The sequence below is a fragment of the Hemiscyllium ocellatum genome, chromosome 7 (genome assembly GCF_020745735.1).
Source record: "Hemiscyllium ocellatum isolate sHemOce1 chromosome 7, sHemOce1.pat.X.cur, whole genome shotgun sequence".
In the NCBI taxonomy this organism is placed as follows: Eukaryota; Metazoa; Chordata; class Chondrichthyes; order Orectolobiformes; family Hemiscylliidae; genus Hemiscyllium; species Hemiscyllium ocellatum.
This window is the reverse complement of record NC_083407.1, coordinates 73,155,943-73,176,633: the sequence shown is the minus strand read 5'-3', so window position 1 is coordinate 73,176,633 and position 20,691 is coordinate 73,155,943. Positions and strand designations below refer to the sequence as shown.

The 20,691-nt window shown below is 38.2% G+C and overlaps 1 protein-coding gene across 5 annotated transcripts in view; it reads right to left on the bottom strand.

The window, feature by feature from the left end:
- The window catches only part of itprid2 (ITPR interacting domain containing 2), a 156,704-nt gene that overhangs the window by 21,651 nt on the left and 114,362 nt on the right, over positions 1 to 20,691 (bottom strand). For all 5 annotated transcript variants that reach the window (XM_060827339.1, XM_060827343.1, XM_060827338.1 and 2 more), the window contains 4 exons: positions 20,181 to 20,265; positions 7,325 to 7,410; positions 4,108 to 5,370; positions 3,638 to 3,715 (listed from right to left, as the gene is read on the bottom strand). In XM_060827339.1, the coding sequence (XP_060683322.1) occupies positions 3,638 to 3,715; positions 4,108 to 5,370; positions 7,325 to 7,410; positions 20,181 to 20,265 (1,512 nt within the window). The remainder of the gene's footprint in view (positions 1 to 3,637; positions 3,716 to 4,107; positions 5,371 to 7,324; positions 7,411 to 20,180; positions 20,266 to 20,691) is intronic.

Sequence of the window (20,691 nt, the reverse complement as noted above, 5' to 3'; positions counted from 1 at the left end):
TGAAGATAAGCTCTCTTCCTCCCTCTACAAGGATTTCAGTGAGTCCCTCTCTCACTGCACCCCCCAGGTCATCTCCTCTGACCTCCTTCCACCTATCCCACCTCCATCGCCCCTCCCCCTAGTCCCTCCTCCCTACCTTTTATCTCAGCCGGCTTGGCTCTCTCTCTCTTATTCCTGATGAAGGGCTTATGCTCGAAACGTCGAATTCTCTATTCCTGAGATGCTGCCTAACCTGCTGTGCTTTGACCAGCAACACATTTGCAGCTGTGATCTCCAGCATCTGCAGACCTCATTTTTTACTCGAAGATTTTAACCTACTGCGAATCCTCTTACAAGGATGCCTTCCTTGAAGAAGCTCTCTTCCTCCCTCTACAAGGATTTCAGTGAGTCCCTCTCTCACTGCACCCCCCAGGTCATCTCCTCTGACCTCCTTCCACCTATCCCACCTCCATCGCCCCTCCCCCTAGTCCCTCCTCCCTACCTTTTATCTCAGCCGGCTTGGCTCTCTCTCTCTTATTCCTGATGAAGGGCTTATGCTCGAAACGTCGAATTCTCTATTCCTGAGATGCTGCCTAACCTGCTGTGCTTTGACCAGCAACACATTTGCAGCTGTGATCTCCAGCATCTGCAGACCTCATTTTTTACTCGAAGATTTTAACCTACTGCGAATCCTCTTACAAGGATGCCTTCCTTGAAGAAGCTCTCTTCCTCCCTCTACAAGGATTTCAGTGAGTCCCTCTCTCACTGCACCCCCCAGGTCATCTCCTCTGACCTCCTTCCACCTATCCCACCTCCATCGCCCCTCCCCCTAGTCCCTCCTCCCTACCTTTTATCTCAGCCGGCTTGGCTCTCTCTCTCTTATTCCTGATGAAGGGCTTATGCTCGAAACGTCGAATTCTCTATTCCTGAGATGCTGCCTAACCTGCTGTGCTTTGACCAGCAACACATTTGCAGCTGTGATCTCCAGCATCTGCAGACCTCATTTTTTACTCGAAGATTTTAACCTACTGCGAATCCTCTTACAAGGATGCCTTCCTTGAAGAAGCTCTCTTCCTCCCTCTACAAGGATTTCAGTGAGTCCCTCTCTCACTGCACCCCCCAGGTCATCTCCTCTGACCTCCTTCCACCTATCCCACCTCCATCGCCCCTCCCCCTAGTCCCTCCTCCCTACCTTTTATCTCAGCCGGCTTGGCTCTCTCTCTCTTATTCCTGATGAAGGGCTTATGCTCGAAACGTCGAATTCTCTATTCCTGAGATGCTGCCTAACCTGCTGTGCTTTGACCAGCAACACATTTGCAGCTGTGATCTCCAGCATCTGCAGACCTCATTTTTTACTCGAAGATTTTAACCTACTGCGAATCCTCTTACAAGGATGCCTTCCTTGAAGAAGCTCTCTTCCTCCCTCTACAAGGATTTCAGTGAGTCCCTCTCTCACTGCACCCCCCAGGTCATCTCCTCTGACCTCCTTCCACCTATCCCACCTCCATCGCCCCTCCCCCTAGTCCCTCCTCCCTACCTTTTATCTCAGCCGGCTTGGCTCTCTCTCTCTTATTCCTGATGAAGGGCTTATGCTCGAAACGTCGAATTCTCTATTCCTGAGATGCTGCCTAACCTGCTGTGCTTTGACCAGCAACACATTTGCAGCTGTGATCTCCAGCATCTGCAGACCTCATTTTTTACTCGAAGATTTTAACCTACTGCGAATCCTCTTACAAGGATGCCTTCCTTGAAGAAGCTCTCTTCCTCCCTCTACAAGGATTTCAGTGAGTCCCTCTCTCACTGCACCCCCCAGGTCATCTCCTCTGACCTCCTTCCACCTATCCCACCTCCATCGCCCCTCCCCCTAGTCCCTCCTCCCTACCTTTTATCTCAGCCGGCTTGGCTCTCTCTCTCTTATTCCTGATGAAGGGCTTATGCTCGAAATGTCGAATTCTCTATTCCTGAGATGCTGCCTAACCTGCTGTGCTTTGACCAGCAACACATTTGCAGCTGTGATCTCCAGCATCTGCAGACCTCATTTTTTACTCAATGAAGATATACTTCAGTTTAGAAGCAGAGTCATGATATCATTAATTCATGTCTTTCAAAGTATAACTACCTTTTTGTGATATTCATTAAGAGCTTTTTGTCCCCTAAAGCTCCAAAACAATGCAACAGCTTATAAAACAGTAATTAGTGCTCCTGGAATGTGAAGAAATCAGCTCCAACACCTAAAATACCTCAAAACAAAAAAGGAACAACTCTTACAGCCACAATCGTTTTTTAGTCCTCCATTTTGGACTATCAAGAATCATCATGAGGGGCATGGATAGGGTAAATAGTCAAGATCGTTTCCCTGAGGGTGGCAGTCCAAAACTAGAGGACATAAGTCTTTCGCATCTCATCATAAACCTAAAAGGAATCTAAGGGGCAACATTTTCACGTTGAGGGTAGTGCGTGTGTGGAACGAGCTGTCAGAGGAAGTGCTGGAGGCTGGGACAATTACAACATTTAAAAGGCATCTGGATAGGTATATGAATAGGTAGGGTTTAGAGGGATATGGGCCAAGTGCTGACAAATGGGACTAGACTTGTTTAGGATACCTGGTCAGCATGGCTGAACTGAACCAAATGGTCTGTTCCATGCTCTACATCTTTATGAATCAGTGACTCTGAGTGTTAATAACACCAACGAACCTGGAATGAACACTGTGGAAAATCTGCCCATGAAACAAGTGAAGTGGCAAATATAATGCTCTGTCCCAAAGTTCTACTCATGTTATTTCTTCTATCAAACTGACCTCAGTAATTATTTATCTTGCAAAGTCCAAAATGTATGGGAGTACATTGATGCCATGCTATAACATTTTCAACACTAGCACTGGCTCATTTACTTTGCTTCCACAGCCAATAACAGATTCTTTAGCTTCCCCTCCGCCCCCCCACCCAAGATAAAACTCTCCTCTTCTGACAGGTAGAATTTAAGCTGAGTTTGCACCTAATTCTCATGTGCCCATAGCACAAAATGGGACCTCTGATACAAAATGCATTAGTTTATAAATCAATTTTGTTCTGACATGACATGGTTCCTGCAGAAGATACACTTCCCAGTGTTGCAGTAGGAAGTAGTTTTTTGCAGTTAAAGATTAAGTGATTTTTCTTAGGGCTGCAAGACCTTGCATCCAGCTCCTGTTTTGCTCAGGGAAATCAAACAAAATGTCATGGGAGGTAAGGTTCACTGACAACATCTGCATTTACCATACAATCCTAGTCACCCTTCAGAAGGTCATGGTGGGACCACTTTTGTGAATCACAGCAGTGTCTGTGATAGTGAAGTTGATAAAAGTTACATATGTTACATCAATTCCCATCAAAATACAAAAATTCACAAATCTGTGATCTTCTCACTTGTCCAATGTTTTTCTATAGTGCTGTGAAAAGAGCGTGTGTGTTTTGGTTTAGTCTAGATATATGCATTAATGCTTAAAACTGAAAGCATTTCATTGAAATTTGCCCTGTTGAAATGTGATTTGATAACTAGCAGTTATACTGTACAATACTAATGCAACTGACACATGCCACCCACCAGCACTTTTGATACATTATAAATAAAAACATCAAAAAGTAATAGACTGTTTTGGTTTCAGAAAGCAACTTACTTCATACAATGGTAAAAGACCTAATCTTGATGAAGAACAATAAGGAAAGGGCTGATCACTCCCATGAAACATTGGGATCTGAAAACATAAGCAATTTGATTAGCAAGGAGCTTCTTGGAAAGCTAAGAGGCATATTTAAAGTATTCAGATCATGTACAGATTTAACATTAATTATTAAGGGAAAAATTGAAGTAATCAAAAGGTAGAATATGTTTCACATTATCAATATGTCAGTGATACACTAATAGGATGCAACCACAGATCTCAATCCCAACTTCTCTCACACAATACAAATGTGAATATGAAATAATGAACAGTTATTAATCTTTCAAATTACACATTTCAGAAATATACGTTTTGTTTGTTACCACTAGACATTGAAGTAAATGGCATTCCAATCACCTCTAGATTTATAAGATAGGCAAAGTAATCTTAACTCCCCAACTCTAAGTGAAATGATGTTTCATTACCCGTGAAAGATTCTGTACTGTGCTTCTAATCTCATGAAGGACTCCACGAAGCTGTGATTCAATAGCAGATGGAGGATTCATGGGAACGTGATGATAAGAGTGTGCCATGGATCTCTGGGGATACAAATGTCCAAAAGGTGCTGTACATGTTGCACAAGTAGGTTCCATGAGGTTGGGAGTGCTGCACATACTCCTGGTTCTCATGTGATCGTGGAGAGGTTGACCGTGCCAGTCTGGAGGAAGTGTATGAAGAGAACAGCAAGACTGTGTCAGAGGTGAAGGCATTGGAAATGACTGTGAACTCAACCTATGTTGTGGCATTTCTTGATGTCTATTCCAAGCAAACTGTTTTTCATTCTCTCTTTTCGCAAATGGGATAAATAGTGTTGATCGGCAGGTTGACTGCTCATCCTCATCATTAGTAGGCATCTCCTGCTTTCCTTTCAGGGCAGAGTATTTGTAGGTAAAACAGGGTGAACTGCACTGTGAACCACTGTCTGGTGTTAACTGTACATTTAGTGATGACACAACTCGCACTGGACTGAGCAGTGTAGTTGGGAGTGAGCTGGACCTTTGGAAATTGGATCGCTTCATCTGTGCAAGAGATTCATTCTTGGGTGATCTCTCTCCCTCTCGCATTATTCGATCATTTGCTTTGGTCACCGGACGTCTTGTTCTTCCTGAGCTATGTGAGACAATATAGGTTTTCGTTTTAGCTCTCTCAAGTACTGTAGTAATTTTATCTATTGATGAAGAAGAAAAACTCATTGCTTCAGCATCCTTTAGACTTAAAGCAGCAGGTTCTGAATAGCAACTCAGGACAGAATCCATGCTACTCTGCCTTTGTCCAGCTTTATGATGACCAGAGTATATAGGAAGATCACCTTCACTTTCATACCTTGTGTCACTTTCTGGGTACAGTGTCATGTCACCTTGTGATGAAGATTCTTCATCAGTAAAATCCAAAGCCTTCTGTCCACCTGACTGCGCAGAATTGTCCACATCAGCAGCTTCCTTGCCATCGTTCTCAACCATTGCTCCTTGTGAATCAATCACAGCATCAGGATTTAGTTCAGCCTTCAACCCTAAAATTGTCTCCTTAAGATCCAGAGTCATGTTTTCCACCGGTGTTTGAAATGGAGTGAAAAACTGTTGGTCACAACTCTGAGGAGTTTTAAGGTCATCAATTAATGATGTGACTGTTGTCTCACTATCACAGCTATCAGCACTGCTCCCCATAGCCTGCAGGTAACCATCTGGACCCTTGGATAGACCACAAGAATTAAAATTATCATAAAAATTCAACTCAAATAATTAATTCAATCAATCAGTCACTAGTAGCTTAAATTTAAATGATCTTGTATCCAGTTAAGAAACTCAGTTTTATTTTCATCACTTCAAAAAAAAAGTCAATACTCTGAAATAGGTCAGTAAACATCGTACATATCATAACTGTTTGCAGTTTTCAAATGTGTCTAAAGGGCACAGATCATTTAGGAACTATGCAGCTGTAAAGTTAATTTAGTTTTCACAATAGAGTGCGAGGCTTTGAACCATTGGGTAGAAGAGAAAAGAACTGTCTCGGGGACTTCTCACCACAAGGATCTCTTCAACTTTTAAATTTGTGGCAAACTAGAGTCATGTTCTCGTAGATATGCTTTCCAACAAAACTCTCTATGCTGTTATTCTGCTGGCTCAAGGGAACTCTTTCCTGGAATGGAAACTGCTGCTAAAGTTATTGATCAACTACTGATTGAAAAGAAATCGCTTCCAAAGCCGAGATTTATAGAAAGAGAGGTTTCTGCTTTATTAAAATAGCAATAATAGCAAAACAAAAATCCATTGTTTTGTGAAATATAAACCCTCAACTAACTACAAGAGCTCTCAAAGTTGATTTTAAATCCCACCAGTGTCTTAGATGTTCCCACTGTTTTATTCAATGAAAACAGCCTCTCACACAAACATATTTCTATTACTCAAATTATTACTTGGAACTGGTCACAAAAATATATTTAGGTCAATCATCTGTTCTAGAAATGTAATGTGTAAAATCTAATGCAATCTTAGTATGTACACTTAGTATACAAGCCAAATGCACTGTAAAGATATTTTGAAATAAATAGTCAAAAAGTTTACTTTATTAATCTTAAATCATTCCAAGTTAAATTCCCTGCAGAAATGATTAGGGAGAAATACGACAACATGTAAGAATTTACAAACAGCAACAGTGCATTAATTGATCTGCTGAAAAAATATAAAACAAGAGATTCTAGAAATAAAGCATTAAGTGCTAAGTAACAAGAGGAGAGAATAACATAAGCTCCATAGAATCCGAATATGATACCAGATATGTGTCAACATAGCATCTGAGCCACAAGGGAGGGAACAGTGAATACAGCTGTCCAATTTAAAAATCAATGTTGATTATTTGACAAATACTAGTACCTCCTCAGCTTTTAAAGTTACTGAATACATGACCTACAGCATCTGCTGGGGCTCAGTCACCAGAAAGGTCACCAGTATCCCCAGGTATATGTTTCAACTGCAGATAGAACAGATTTATTAGACATTAAAGATATTCTTAAAAGTCAACAGGACGTGCATTAGAAATCAGATATCCCCCTGACATTGTGTGGCTAATTTAGATGGGTAATTAAAGTGGATACACATTACAGATTAGGACACCTTTAGTAAACGTCATGATATTGTAGTATATTGCTGTAATAGTAGGGCCTTAAATGTCAATAAGCAGTTTGTTAAAAGATATATTTAATTTCAAAAATTGAATACTTGCAAATTTAAAAACAGAATACTGCAAGGATTGGAGATCCAAAATAAAACATACTGCACAGATACAAATCTCTCTGGTTTATTTTAAGATGTTGATTAACCTGCTATAGTTACGCAAAAAATTGTTACTCATTTAAATCTGAGTGTGTCAGTGTACAAACTGACAAAAAGTATCCTATATTTTGGAAAAATAGATCCTTCTTTCAGGTTATCAAAGGTTAAGTTTGCAGTTTCTCCTCTCTTCATGAATACTTTTCCTTCACTGTCCCCTTCAAAAAGCCATATAACATTTGAGAGAAAGCATATGGTCTGCTCCTGACCTCTACTGCCTATTATTTGCATTCTCCTAAAAAAAACCTAAAATGTAACTGTTAAGAAGTAAATTTGAGCACAATTTTCTTTCATTTTTAAAGTAAAAATGTAATACCTGACACTGTCCGGTCATGTCAGAGGATGGATCTTCTGCAAAGCCGCTGCTATCAGAATGGGAGCTGCTGGTCCTTGTAAAATGTTCTGAAATGTACAGCAGACCTCATTAAATCTGAACCCAAATTAACATAAACACGCAGACAAAGCGTGAGCTAGAAATGGAAATGTTGCACTTAGAATTAATAATGTTAGAATGGAATGCACTGTACAAAAGTAAACTCAAACTGATTTGAACTAGCATAACAAAGTTGCATTGACTATTCCATTATCGCTTCTAGTTTGATGAGCATATTCATACTGTATGCTTACATTTGCAATGAGTTTTATTTTACTCATTAAGATGTTAACAAAACTCATAGTTGACAATTTGAAAATCTCCCATTTATTCTTGACATAAATAAAGTTTATACAGATTTCTCAGTCTCAAGGCAAGCCATATGAAACAAAAGCTATTCCTTCTTTGATTGATGCACATTTCAGATCAGTATTGTGGTGATCAATACTTCTTTTGATCCTAATATGTAACCTATTTCCCATATTGCTTCTTGTACCAAGAAGCTTGGTATCTTCTCTTCTAGTTTAACATCCCCTCAGCAACTCCTAGCACTATCAAATCAAACAAAAAATAGCAGATTAGATTACTTTCATTCCTGAGGAGGCTTATTTAAAACCTTTGCTCCTTCAGCAGGACACGGACGGATAAATCTTGCCTCCACATTCCAGAATTGATCTAGTCTTTCTCTTGGTGCTCCTCTAAACTTTAATTTCATAAATAATTTCATAATAAATTCTCATTTATTAGGAGGGACAGATTTAGATATGCTATTCAACAGCTATCACGATTTTCTCTTTTTCCTCATGAAATTACTCCCTCCACTGAAACATACCTTGCCAGAATGAGAATCTTGCACATAAGGACTAGACAATGCGCTCACAAGTTATTCTATCTTGTAGAGCATAACAGCCACGCTTGATTTATCTTCAGCTGACATCAACGCATGCACAGATTTAGTGGGTGACATTGAAAAATCATCAGAGGCAGTAATCCTAGATAAATTTCTTCTTCCTAACCTGAGGCACTAAGATTGATTGTAGCATGCTGCCAGAATCCTAATCAGACCCGCTAATTTATAAAGGACAGGGAGTGAACTTGAGGCTTGTTTGGTTTAGCTATGCATCACTTTAATCAACTGGGTCATCTGAAGAAAGGCTAAACTTTGATACAAATTAACTCTCAACTTTGTCAGAATTAACATCTGAGAAAGTAATAAAGGACAATTGTTATGCAGTTGTTACATGTTTTTTGTGTTATGGAACCAAGAGAGATGTTTATTCCTTCAAATAAAATAATTCATAAAACCACAAAGGAACAGTATCTTATAAAATTATTTACCATCATTTGAAAAGCTCTGATAGGTGCAAACTAAGTAGATTTTATCTTAATGGCAGCATATGTTGATTGCATTGTAAATTATTGTTATTTAACAGGCTGCTATAAAGCAATTTATATTAATGTTACTTAGGACATTAGCAATTTTAAAATATTGTACCAAATAATCATGTTTTCTGATCAAAGTACAGAGAGGTGTTATCTGATTAGTTATGATCACACAGAATGGAAGGAAATCTGTCAATTATCAACCAGGCTGCAAAATCAAAATCAACTCTATGCAGCTCCAAGTTTACTTTACCTCAAACAAAAAAAATATTGTGCTGTAACTACTGGCCCCATCTGTTAGTTTCTACACACCAAACAAGTCATTTCCAGCACATGCATAACAGCTCTTCTATCAATGATGCATCAGTAAATCTTGTACACTTTTACAAAGGGAACCAGCAACAATTACTTTGGAACCATTTGATGAATCTAATTAGAAAATGCCCAACATTCATTCTTTAACCGTTCATCAAGAAGAAGTGGAATGCAAAGATTTATTCACAAAAAAAGTGTGATTACTAAGTACATGTTGTGATGAACACTTTATTGCAATACAAAATGTAAAAAAAACCTTCTCTAGAAAATCTGTTACTACACCAGTTTTACAATGTAAAACCGGTGCCTAAACATCCAATACGGCTGGTGACATACATTCACATTGGTAAAGGCTTTTGTATAGGGACCCAGAGCTGAAGGCTGTAACAGTCATTTTAATACTTGGCTTCTCCTGAAAATTAATTTGCAACTAACATCAGCATCCATGAATACTCTGTCATTACTGTCAGGTACTTGGAAGCCAAATCAGCTACCTTCAAAGAAACCCTGGAGGCTTCCTCCCACAAGGCAAACTTGAAAGAAATATTAAATCAATGCCTCACTGATGGCACACAGGCCTCTTGCCATCACCAAGTCATCCTTGATTTACAGGTAGAGAGTATTTGACACTGACCCAGCTCCCTCAAAATGAATGACCAGAATCTCTGATCCTCCTGTTTATATCCGTCAGCCAGGACTCCCCGATTGGCACTGTTAACCTGGTCTAATCAGGGAGGTCCTAATCTATGAGATCCACCTGGCTAATCTCTTTCAAATCACAACAGTGACCAGCAGTGAGGTATTGATTTAATATTTCTCTCAAGTTTGCCTTGTGGGAGGAAGCCTCTAGGGTTTCTTTGAAGGTAGCTGATTTGGCTTCCAAGTACCTGACAGTAATGACAGAGTATTCATGGATGCTGATGTTAGTTGCAAATTGATTTTCAGGAGAAGCCAAGTATTAAAATGACTGTTACAGCCTTCAGCTCTGGGTCCCTATACAAAAGCCTTTACCAATGTGAATGTATGTCACCAGCCGTATTGGATGTTTAGGCACCGGTTTTACATTGTAAAACTGGTGTAGTAACAGATTTTCTAGAGAAGGTGTTTTTTCATATTACAATAAAGTGTTCATTACAGCATGTACTTAGTAATCACATTTTTATTCCAGTTACCACTTCCGATCAGCCCAGTTGCCTTGCTGGACTTTACCTGCAACCTCAACTGATATCGGTGTTGGAAAAATGTTAGTGCCTCTCAAGACTGTCAAATTTTGCAGGGACTGGTAGCTGCAGCTCACTGATAATAAACAAATGATGCCCAGCAAATGAACTTCCTGCAGTCCTGTCACTGACCTCTTTAAATACAGGCCTTTTGCTTAACACCAATATCACAACCCAATTCAACTCAACTCAATTTTTGGACTCAAATATTTTGGTGGCAAATTCTTACAATAAAAAAACTTCACCAAAACTGAAAACCCCTTTAGTTTGAAACATAAAAACAAATTATCTGTTTTCACTGAAGCATCTGTATATTATGAGACTTCATAAAAAGTGACTGCATGCTGAAAGTGCTGTGCATTACATATAAACATGTGCATTACAGAAATAAGTATCTGACATGAGCTGATTCATGCTGTAAGCAATCTTGCATGCGGTTGGCCTGACCTAATCTAAAGTCAACAGGGATGTGATGTGGAACTTGAGATGTACTTAGTACACAAAGAATGCACAATCAATAAAGCAAATAAAGGCTAACCAGTAATTGCAGGACAACAAGCAAACCCCAGATCTGAAAACATCACTTCCTTGACACTCAGTGATTATAAAGGCTATAGTGTACTTAGACACTTTTAGAGCTTCTTGTTAATATATGATTTCCTGCTGTTTAAGTTTACTGACTGTTGAGAGATAAAGGAAACTGCACCTTCAATCCTAGGCATGAAATAAATCCCTTTTGAATGAGTGAAATTTCTGCTCATATAGACTTGAGCATCCCATTGTAAAATTTCTGCCAATGGCACATGAGCAATCTAGGCACAAACTATGATCAAAACTTTTCTGCTCAAACTCATTTATATAATCATAAATATAAAAGTCTTTCTTGAACCAGATTTTTTAGGACTTATTTTTCCCTTTTTGTTTGTTTTCTGCATTTAAACATATACATATTTTTAAGCTTGATAACTGTTTTGTCAATGCAGATGAAATGTGCTTACCTCAAAAAAACATTTTTAATGAATGCCTAATCCATCACTTGTTAATACAATAAAAATAACTAGAAAGTGAACCACAACAATATATTGGCTTCAATATAGAGTGTGTGGTCAGTTTTAGTAAATAAATACTTTGCTGATATTCAAGAACTATTTAAAAAAGGTACACATTATTACTCTTGCAACTATAAATTAACCATGCTTTTAAGAACTTCCTCAGAGGCCCGATACTGTTTAATTCATGCAAACTCAGTGTGCTGATTAATTCAATTTGTTTCTGTGGCCAGATTCCAGAGATATACTTCTTAAAACAAAGTAAAAGGTTGCAGAAAAGGTCAAAGTCAAGTTTTGCTTGATAATATCCAAGAAATGCCTTGTGACATTTGACATTAAAGAACCATATAAATACAAGTTGTTGTAAATCTTTTTTAGTATTCCCAGAAGAGATTGACTCAGTCACTTGAGCTGGACATATACAGGAAAGGGAAAAGGCCACTCAGTTCCTTCAGCCTACTTTGTCATTCAATTAGATCATGGTTGAAAGAGGGCCTTGTGATGCACTGGTAGTATCATTAACTTTGGACCAAAAGCTCTGGATTAGAGTCCCACTTGCCCGAGGTAGCTGTAACACCATATTCTGCATTCTCTTCACTTACACACTTATATCGAGGTAAGGTTTGATTTGTCTGGTTAGCATGCAAAACAATACATTTTGCTGTATTCCAGTACATATGACAATAATAAAAATAAAATCATAACATGTCCAAGCACATTGATTGAAAAGTTCTCAACTCTTTTAGTTTTCGTATGGAAGGGCAAAATGTGGCAGCACAGGCTTGGAGTACAGAAAGGCCAGTTCCTTTACCATATTGTTCTTTATTCTATTTACCTGCCTTCTCTCACCGTCCCTCAATGTATCTAGTTAATTAAAGTCTGTGGATCTCAGTCTTGAAAATTGCAATAGCACCAACATTCACAGCATTTAAAGGGATTGAATTCTAGATTTCAAAACCCTATATGAAAAAGTACTCTCTGATTTCAGTTCTGTATGACCAAATTTTTATTTGAAGATTATGCCCCTTGTTATAGGTTCTATCACTAGAGGAATTAGGTCCTAAATTAAGTTCATATTTTTAGGCATAATTGACACAATCCAGCTTAATAATGGGTGATTATAGTAGCCTGACTGTCACCCAGTTAGTGCGAGAATCAGTGCAAAAAGGATTTTGTTAACTGATGACTCCTAGTGGAAAATATATGTATGAGCATTGTGTGAGAGCAATGAGTTTAGGCTGACACTGCTTGAGATAGAATAAGCCTTTGTTGAGACTTGCATATAAATATGGTCTCATTCCTCATGAGGAATTTCAGGGCCAAAAGAAATACATTTCACCACTAATCAGGGGTTTGAGATACGGAGAGGAGACAGTTTGCAGATCAACAACTGTTAGTGAAATTAATAGAGACCATCATTGATGAGAAGGCTATCGAACTAGCGAGAAGAATCGGTGGATATAACATTCCTCTCTATCAATACCCCACAATAGAAGTTTGGAGTCCAGCAGCTTAGATCACTTAACATTTCTTTGAAGAATTCAGGTAGCACAGGAATTGCCTATGTTGAAGATTAAGAAGTTGGAATCCCTTGCAAGTTTAAAAATTGATATATACCACCTCTTCTCATATTGTGACAAAATCAGACACACAGTTGTAAATGCTTGCTACAAACATCAACAACAGTAAAAAAACTTCTAAAAAGCATTTTATTTCTGAAAACCTCTATTTTAAAACCACCAGAAGCACTTTTATACGTTTCCCCCCAAGATTCAGGTAAAACAACTTCAATGTTTGGAGGCAGATGAAAATTGAATATTACATTTAAAATAGATTGCTTTCATAGTTTAAAAGTATTTTCAATATTTTAATCATTTCTACATAAGCTGTGCCTTTTCTCACAAATGGTAACTACTGTGCTGTGCAATTCTTTGTTTTCATCAAGTGGTGTCAGTATCCACAAGGCTATTGAGACTAAGGGAACATTCATTTGATCAAGGTTTGGTAAACTTTGCAGCCTCCACCACTTCCTCTGGCAGCTCATTCCACACACACACACACACACACACACACACACACACACACACACACACACCCCTCTGAAATATTTGTCCCTTAGATCTCCTATAATCTTTCCCCTCTCACCCTAAACCTATGTGTTCTAGTTCTGGACTTCACCACCTCAGAGGAAATACCTTGTCTATTTGTACTATCCATGCTCCTCATGATTTTATAAACTTCTTTTAACGTCACCCCTCAGCCTCCGACACTCCAGGGAAAATAGCCCCAGCCTATTCAGCCTCTCCCTATAGCTCAAATCCTCCAACCCTGGCAACATCCTTGTAAATCATTTCTGAACCTTTTAAGTTTCACAACATCCTTTCTATAGGAGGGTTGCACACAACAATTCCAAAAGTGGCCTAACCAACATCCTGTACAGCCACAACATGACCTCCCCAACTCCTATACTCAATGCTCTGACCAATAAAGCAAAGCATGCCAAACGCCTTCTTCACTATCCTATCTACCTGCGATTCCACTTTCAAGGAATATGAACATGCACTTCAAGGTCTCTTTGTTCAGCAACACTCTGCAGGACCTCACCAATAAATGTATACGTCCAGCCTTTTCAAAGTGCAGCACCTCACATTTATCTAAATTCAACTCCATCTGCCACTCCTTAGCCCATTGGCCCATCTAATCAAGATCCCATTGTACTCTGGAGATATCGTGGACAGCAAAGAAGGTTACCTCAATTTTGGTGCCATCTGCAAATTTACTAACTGTATCTCCTATGTTCATAGATATATAGAATTCCTGTGCAATTATCCCAGAAAAAAAATCATTAATATCAAGTCAAAATGTAATCCTGAGCTAGAATTACTTAAGAACTAGTTACTTTTCACTTAAAACTATAAAATTATAGTTTTATATGCTATTGCAGATGGTGATTTGCTTTCATCATTTAAAATCCTCATTAACAAAGCAATAAGGAACTAATAGTTAATTTTTTTTGAAAAATTGCAAGTACCTAAATGGTAGAGGATTAATGACAAATGCTAATTTTAACTATTGTTTCAATCAGTTTCTATTTGCAACTGATACTAATATGCATGAACCGCTTACATATTTAAACTTATTTTGAATTAAAGCTTTAAGTCAATATCCTCCCTCGAAAAATCAGAATACACACATTGAAGCACAATCCTAAAATAAATGAGCGACAGCAAAAGATCACTCAAACCCTACAAAAGCTAACTGCTACTAGATGATGCAATGTTTTAGGGTAGGAAAACATCAGCCTGCATAAGATTATTAGCAGATTACAGTAGATATAGAATTTCATGCCAATTATCAGATCATTTCTGAAAAGGTTTAAGCAATGATATCACTAAACAAGAATACCTTTGTATTAATGTCAACAAATCTCAAGGTTACACAACATACTGAGAGGTGCTATCATTGCAGACAATGGCTAACAAAAGTACCCAACAATGGCTGAAGTAATAATTCAACTTTTGGTATCAATAATTTAATTCTTATCAAAAGTTCTTGTGAAGAAAAGGAAACATATTCATACTTCCGGCTTCTAGCAGGAGTAAAACGTTGTGATAGTAACGTAGTGCCAGACATCACTTACCAAATTCATGTGACTGTGATAAATGTGGAGATTTACTTTCTCACATTTATGCTGTTGACATCCAGCTTGACCTCATCAATACCCCTCAACTCCTTCCACTGATGCTAAAGCTATCAAGCTGCTTACCTAATATCAAGCACTTGATGGGTCGCAATTTCTTCTAACTCAGTATTGGGAAAAGTAAAGCCTCAGTTTTTAGTCACCTGTCCAAACTCTGTTCTCTATTTTAACCTCTGCGAAAATGCCCAACTTCGCCCACGCCCAGCTTACCTCCTTCGGAAACCCTCATCCATCCATCAACACCTCTAGATTCAACTAACCTAATGCACTCCTGGACTGTAGGTTCCATTCTATCCTTGGTGAGCTTGAGGCCATCCAATATTCTGTTTCCAGTGCCTTAATCTCTAGCAGGCTTATTCCTCATTCGTCACTGTGCTTGTTGACCACCATTTGCACACATTTAACACCCATTTAAGCTGCATCTTAGAATCATAGAATCTCTACAGTGTGGAAACAGGCCATTCAGGCCAACAATTCCACACTAACCCTCCAACGAGTTTCCTATCCAAACCTATTCCCCTGCCCTACATTTTACATTTTCCCCTGACTAATGCACCTAACCTACATATCTCTGAACACTATGGGCAATTTAGCAACTCACCTAACCTGCACATTTTTCAACTGTGGGAGGAAACTGGAACACCCAGAGAAAATCCAGCAGACAGGGGAGAATGTGCAAACTCCACACAGACAGTTGCCAGAGGCTGGAATTGAACCTGGGTCCCTGGTGCTGTGATCCAGCAGTGCTAAGCACTGAGCCACCAAGCCACCCATCTTGATTTGAGCATTTTCCTCGTCAATTGCAAATCCCACCATGACTTCACCCATCCCTCTTTCTGCAATCTCCTCGTCCACAAACCTGCCCAACATCCAGAATCTTCTAATTCTGACCTCTGGGCTATCCCCAATTTGCTTTGGTTCACCAGTTCCTCAGTTCCCTAGAGCTCACACTCTGGAGCTCTAAACCACTGCAGACCAACACCCAGCTCATTCTTCGCTTTGAAACCACGCCTTAAAACCTACCTTTCTGCCAATTTTTTTGTCATTTAACATAATATCTCCTGATAGGCTTAGTCCCATACCTGATAATGCTCCCTGTGCTAGACCTTGCGAAATCTTGAAATATTAAAAAGGAGCTAGGTAAACAGAAGATGTGATAATGTCCCAGCAGTGTTGGATTAGAAAGCTAAGGCATTATACTTTTTTAGTGTAAGCTTTCTCTTTCTGTATCTAACTTGGTATTGAATTTACCAGCACTAATTGACACCTCTTCCCACTCTTTATATTGTTACTTCCCTCATTTTGATTGTTTAAAGGCATTTAGAAAATTGCTTGCATTATTCAATTCAGTCACAGGTGCCTGGTTGCCCTCACAGATGTCAACACGCGCTTTCAGCAACAAATACTGATGGAACCAAATGTTCTATTTCCCGACAGCTAAGCTTCAGATTGCTGTTGAATGCCGACAAGTACCTTGGATTGCCAACTGAGATAGTGCTGTAACCAAATGGATCACAACTTGCTTCTAAATTTGAAGTGTACCAATTAGTCACCATTAATTATGCCCAGATGATGCAACAATTCCAGGTGAGGGGATGATATATAGTTAAACTCAGAAATCCAAAGTTGATTGTGACATGAGTTGTTTCCATCAGTTTCACAAAAAATAGCATCTTGTTGCATTGTGCAACATTGAAGTCTACTGGGTGCTGTGACATTACCATATATGTGTGGTCAAACTCGCCAGAGAAAATGAAGTCTTGTCCCTTTCAGTCCAAGTATATTAAAACAACAACAACAACCATCACCTACAGACACTTGTAACTTAATATTATACCACAAGACATTTCACAGGAACATTATAAAGCGAAGTTTGATACTAAGCCATGTAAAGTGACATTAGGTCAGATCACCAACAGCTTGGCCGAAGGGCTAAGGATATTTTTAATAAGAGGAAAGTAAGATAGACAGGCTTAGGGAGGAAATTTCAAAGCCTAGAGCTGAAGGCATAGGCACCAATGGTGGAGGGATTAAAAATGGAGATGTTCAATGGGCCCAAATTAGAGGGACCCATCTCTTGGAGGCTTGCAAAGCTAGAGAAGATTTAGAGAGAGGGGGAAAGAAAAGGCATAGAGGTATCTGTAAATAAAAAAAAGTCTGAACCATTCCTTTCTGCTTTTTATTCCTCTCTCTTCATTTCTCTTTCTGTATCTAACTTGGTATTGAATTTACCAGCACTAACTGACACCTCTTTCCACTCCCTATATTGTTACATTCCTCATTTTGATTGTTTAAAGGCATTTAGCAAATTGCTTGCATTATTCAATCCAGTCACAGGTGCCTGGTGCCCTCACAGATATCATTAAGTGCTTTCAGCAACAAATACTGATAGAATATTTGGTTCCATTTCCCAACAGTTAAACTTCAGATTGCTGTTGAAGGCTGACGAGTACCAGAGGTGATTATTAATGCTTTTAAGGTAAGATGTTCCATTGGTGTGTAATTAAAATGAAATGAGTAAATTCAATTTTGTTGGAACTGATCATTAATTATAACTTAAATGATTTAGATCAGTATATTAATAAAAGCTTTCACAAAGACTTAAAAAATATTAAGCACTTGCAAATTTAGGTCAAAATCATGTGATTTCAATTTGCGATCTGGACGAGATGTAACTAATGTCCTTCAAACAAGTATAAAGCCATGCATTTGGGATTAGGAAAGACTAGGTCTATTTATGACATTCAGGAATACCTGGTAAAAATTACACACAGTGCAAGAAAGGGGTTTGCGGATCGCAATCAATGTTCCTTCTAAGCTGTGCATTAATGTGGAAGCTCATAGAATCATAGATTCCCTACAGTGTGAAAACAGGCCATTTGACATAACAAGCAAACACTGTCCCTCCAAAGAGTAACCCACCCAGCTCCATTCCCTACTCTGTTACTTAACATTTCTCCCTGATCACACATCCCTGAACACTATGGGCAATTTAGCATGGCTAATTCACCTAACCCTGCACATCTTTGGACTGTGGTTGGAAATTAGAGCACCTGGAAACTCAGACAGACACGGGGAAAAAGGGCAAACTCCACACAGTCACCTGAGGTGGGAATGGAATCTGGGTCCCTGGTGCTGTGAGGCAGCAGTGCTAACCACTGAACAAGCTACACAAAATTCAGCCCTTTTAAAAAGGTAGCGCACATGTGTAGCCACACAAAAACATTTAAAAAGCTCATTCATTCAAATAAATCAGTCACATTACAAGAAATTTAGATGGTACTAGATAGTTACTGAAAAATGGCAAAACAAATAGTATGGCAATGCAATTAGGGCCTTTCAATTATATTGCTAGAATACAACATTTAAAAAATCCATAAAAGTGCTATAGACAGATAGAATAATAATTTGTGGAAAGGAACTGGATGCTTTCTTGAAAGTGAAAAGATTACAGGATTATATGGCAGGAGGAGTGAGTCAAATTGGGTAGATTTTTACAAGAATTAGCACAGGCACAATGGTGACCCACCTACAAAGGATAAAAAAAGGTTTCCATCAAGGATCAGGAACAGAATATGTATGTTATACATTATATAGATATATGCAGTCTATACAGCTGGCGTCACAAACCCAAGAATTATACAGAAACCTTGACTGTAACAAACACAAAATATCATAACACCCCCACTGATGAGCCAAAACTACAAAGGATACAAAGTTACTGAGGTATTGATCTAAATAGTAGATTAGTCTAGATATGAATAAGTAGATCAGCATCCGCAGGAATTTGGTTTTTATCATGGAGGTATTTGTAATCTTGACAATTGTGTAACAATACAAAACAGAATGACAGAGGAATGGTTTCTTTTTCTATTGATTTTCAAACCATAAAGATTTGTCTTGTAACAACTGTAAAGAGATTAGTGGCTGAGTTAAACCTTATTTTGGTGCAGTAGAAATCTTCAGAAATCAGGCAAAATTTCTGATTTTCTAAAGCAAATTTGTTATTTCTATTTTCTCAGCATTAATTCAGCCCATTCGTATTTGGAGAAAAGTTAAATAATCCTTTCATATAACTAAATAACTTAGCGATTTTCTTTCAAATACTTCAAACTATTCAGAGGCAAACATTTCCACTAAATTTGTTCAATTCACAACCTTAATGCAAACAACTTCTCACACGAATGCCAAAGCTCATTCACACAAACAGTACTGACGTCCAAATACCAGGAAAGGTGTTTCACTTCACTACAGATATTTAATAAACTGCAATTTCTATCTAAATCAGTAGCCAGACAACTCAGCACACACCTGCTGGTTTTAGTTTTGTTTCCAATGAATCAAAATCAATCAATTACAACAGACTAGATAGTATAGTTAAAAGCCATAGCTCAAAGTTGAAAATGGTGCTGCATAGTATACTTCTGCACAACCTAATACCATGCAAACAAAATAATAATATTACTAATTTTGGGGGAAGACAATTTCTGTTCATGTAAATAAGGAGATTTTTAACCACATCATTATTGGGTCAACTCAGTCTAATTGCCTGATGACTACCATGTGCAGATTAATGAAAGAAAAACAGAGAAATCTGCTAAAGTACTTTTCCTGAATAAGACACAAAATTGACAGAACACAATTACAACATATTGCATTCTCTGCATTTGGTTTTCTACTAGATGCTGAATTCAGGGGAAAACAAAAAGTGCCAACTTTCTAGATATATACAGCTAACAAATATTGAATAGGTTAGTAATCTATTACTTTATGGTCATATTTTACTATTAAACCATTAAATAAGATGAAGTTTTTCCAAATACCAAATGCAGTAGAAGTGTAGCCCATGTGAATCCCAATGTTTCTTAAGTGCAGAAGCAGAAAAATAAAAATCCAAAATATCGCACAAGCTACAAATTGCAAAGAAAATTTCCATTAAGTTAAAACAGAATGAATTTACTTTGGTATCTTAAATCAAACTACTGTGGTTGCATTTGGCTTTGTGCCATGGAATTGGATGTACTCTCAATATCTACATGTCACAATCACTTAACATTCAAAACAAATGTAACATTTTAAAAAATTAAATCTAGAAAACTACAATGCTTATAAATCTTTCAAATTTTACTTACTTTTACTGGCTGCTGAAACTCTGTCTTGTGCAGCATGATTTCTAGTTGCTGGAACATTTACCCCTTCACCTTCATTGCTTTGAACCTGTTCAATAAGAGTATAAGTGTGACCATATATACAATAGAGAGAGATCATTTTGAAGAAAAGCAAAAATACCACCTTATCTTAACAGGACATAGCATCTATTGCTGCTATTCAAATACTTTACCATGTTTGCAAGTTGTTCAGAATAGGTTAATGTTCATAACTCATGAATTCTAAACAAAAATATCTAAAAATTGACATTTTTATAATACATTTGCTATTCCATGTTAAACATCAGCTTTAGTAACATAGTTGTTACATTACTGATTTCGTGATCTGGAGACAAGTACAAATTCCAACATGGCAGTTGGGGAATATAAATCTAGTTAGTTTAATTTGGGGAAAAAATGTGTCACTCCTGGTGACTATAGAGCCAGCAGCCTGTTATGAAAGCCTATCTGCCTCACCTATATCCTTACGCTGTCT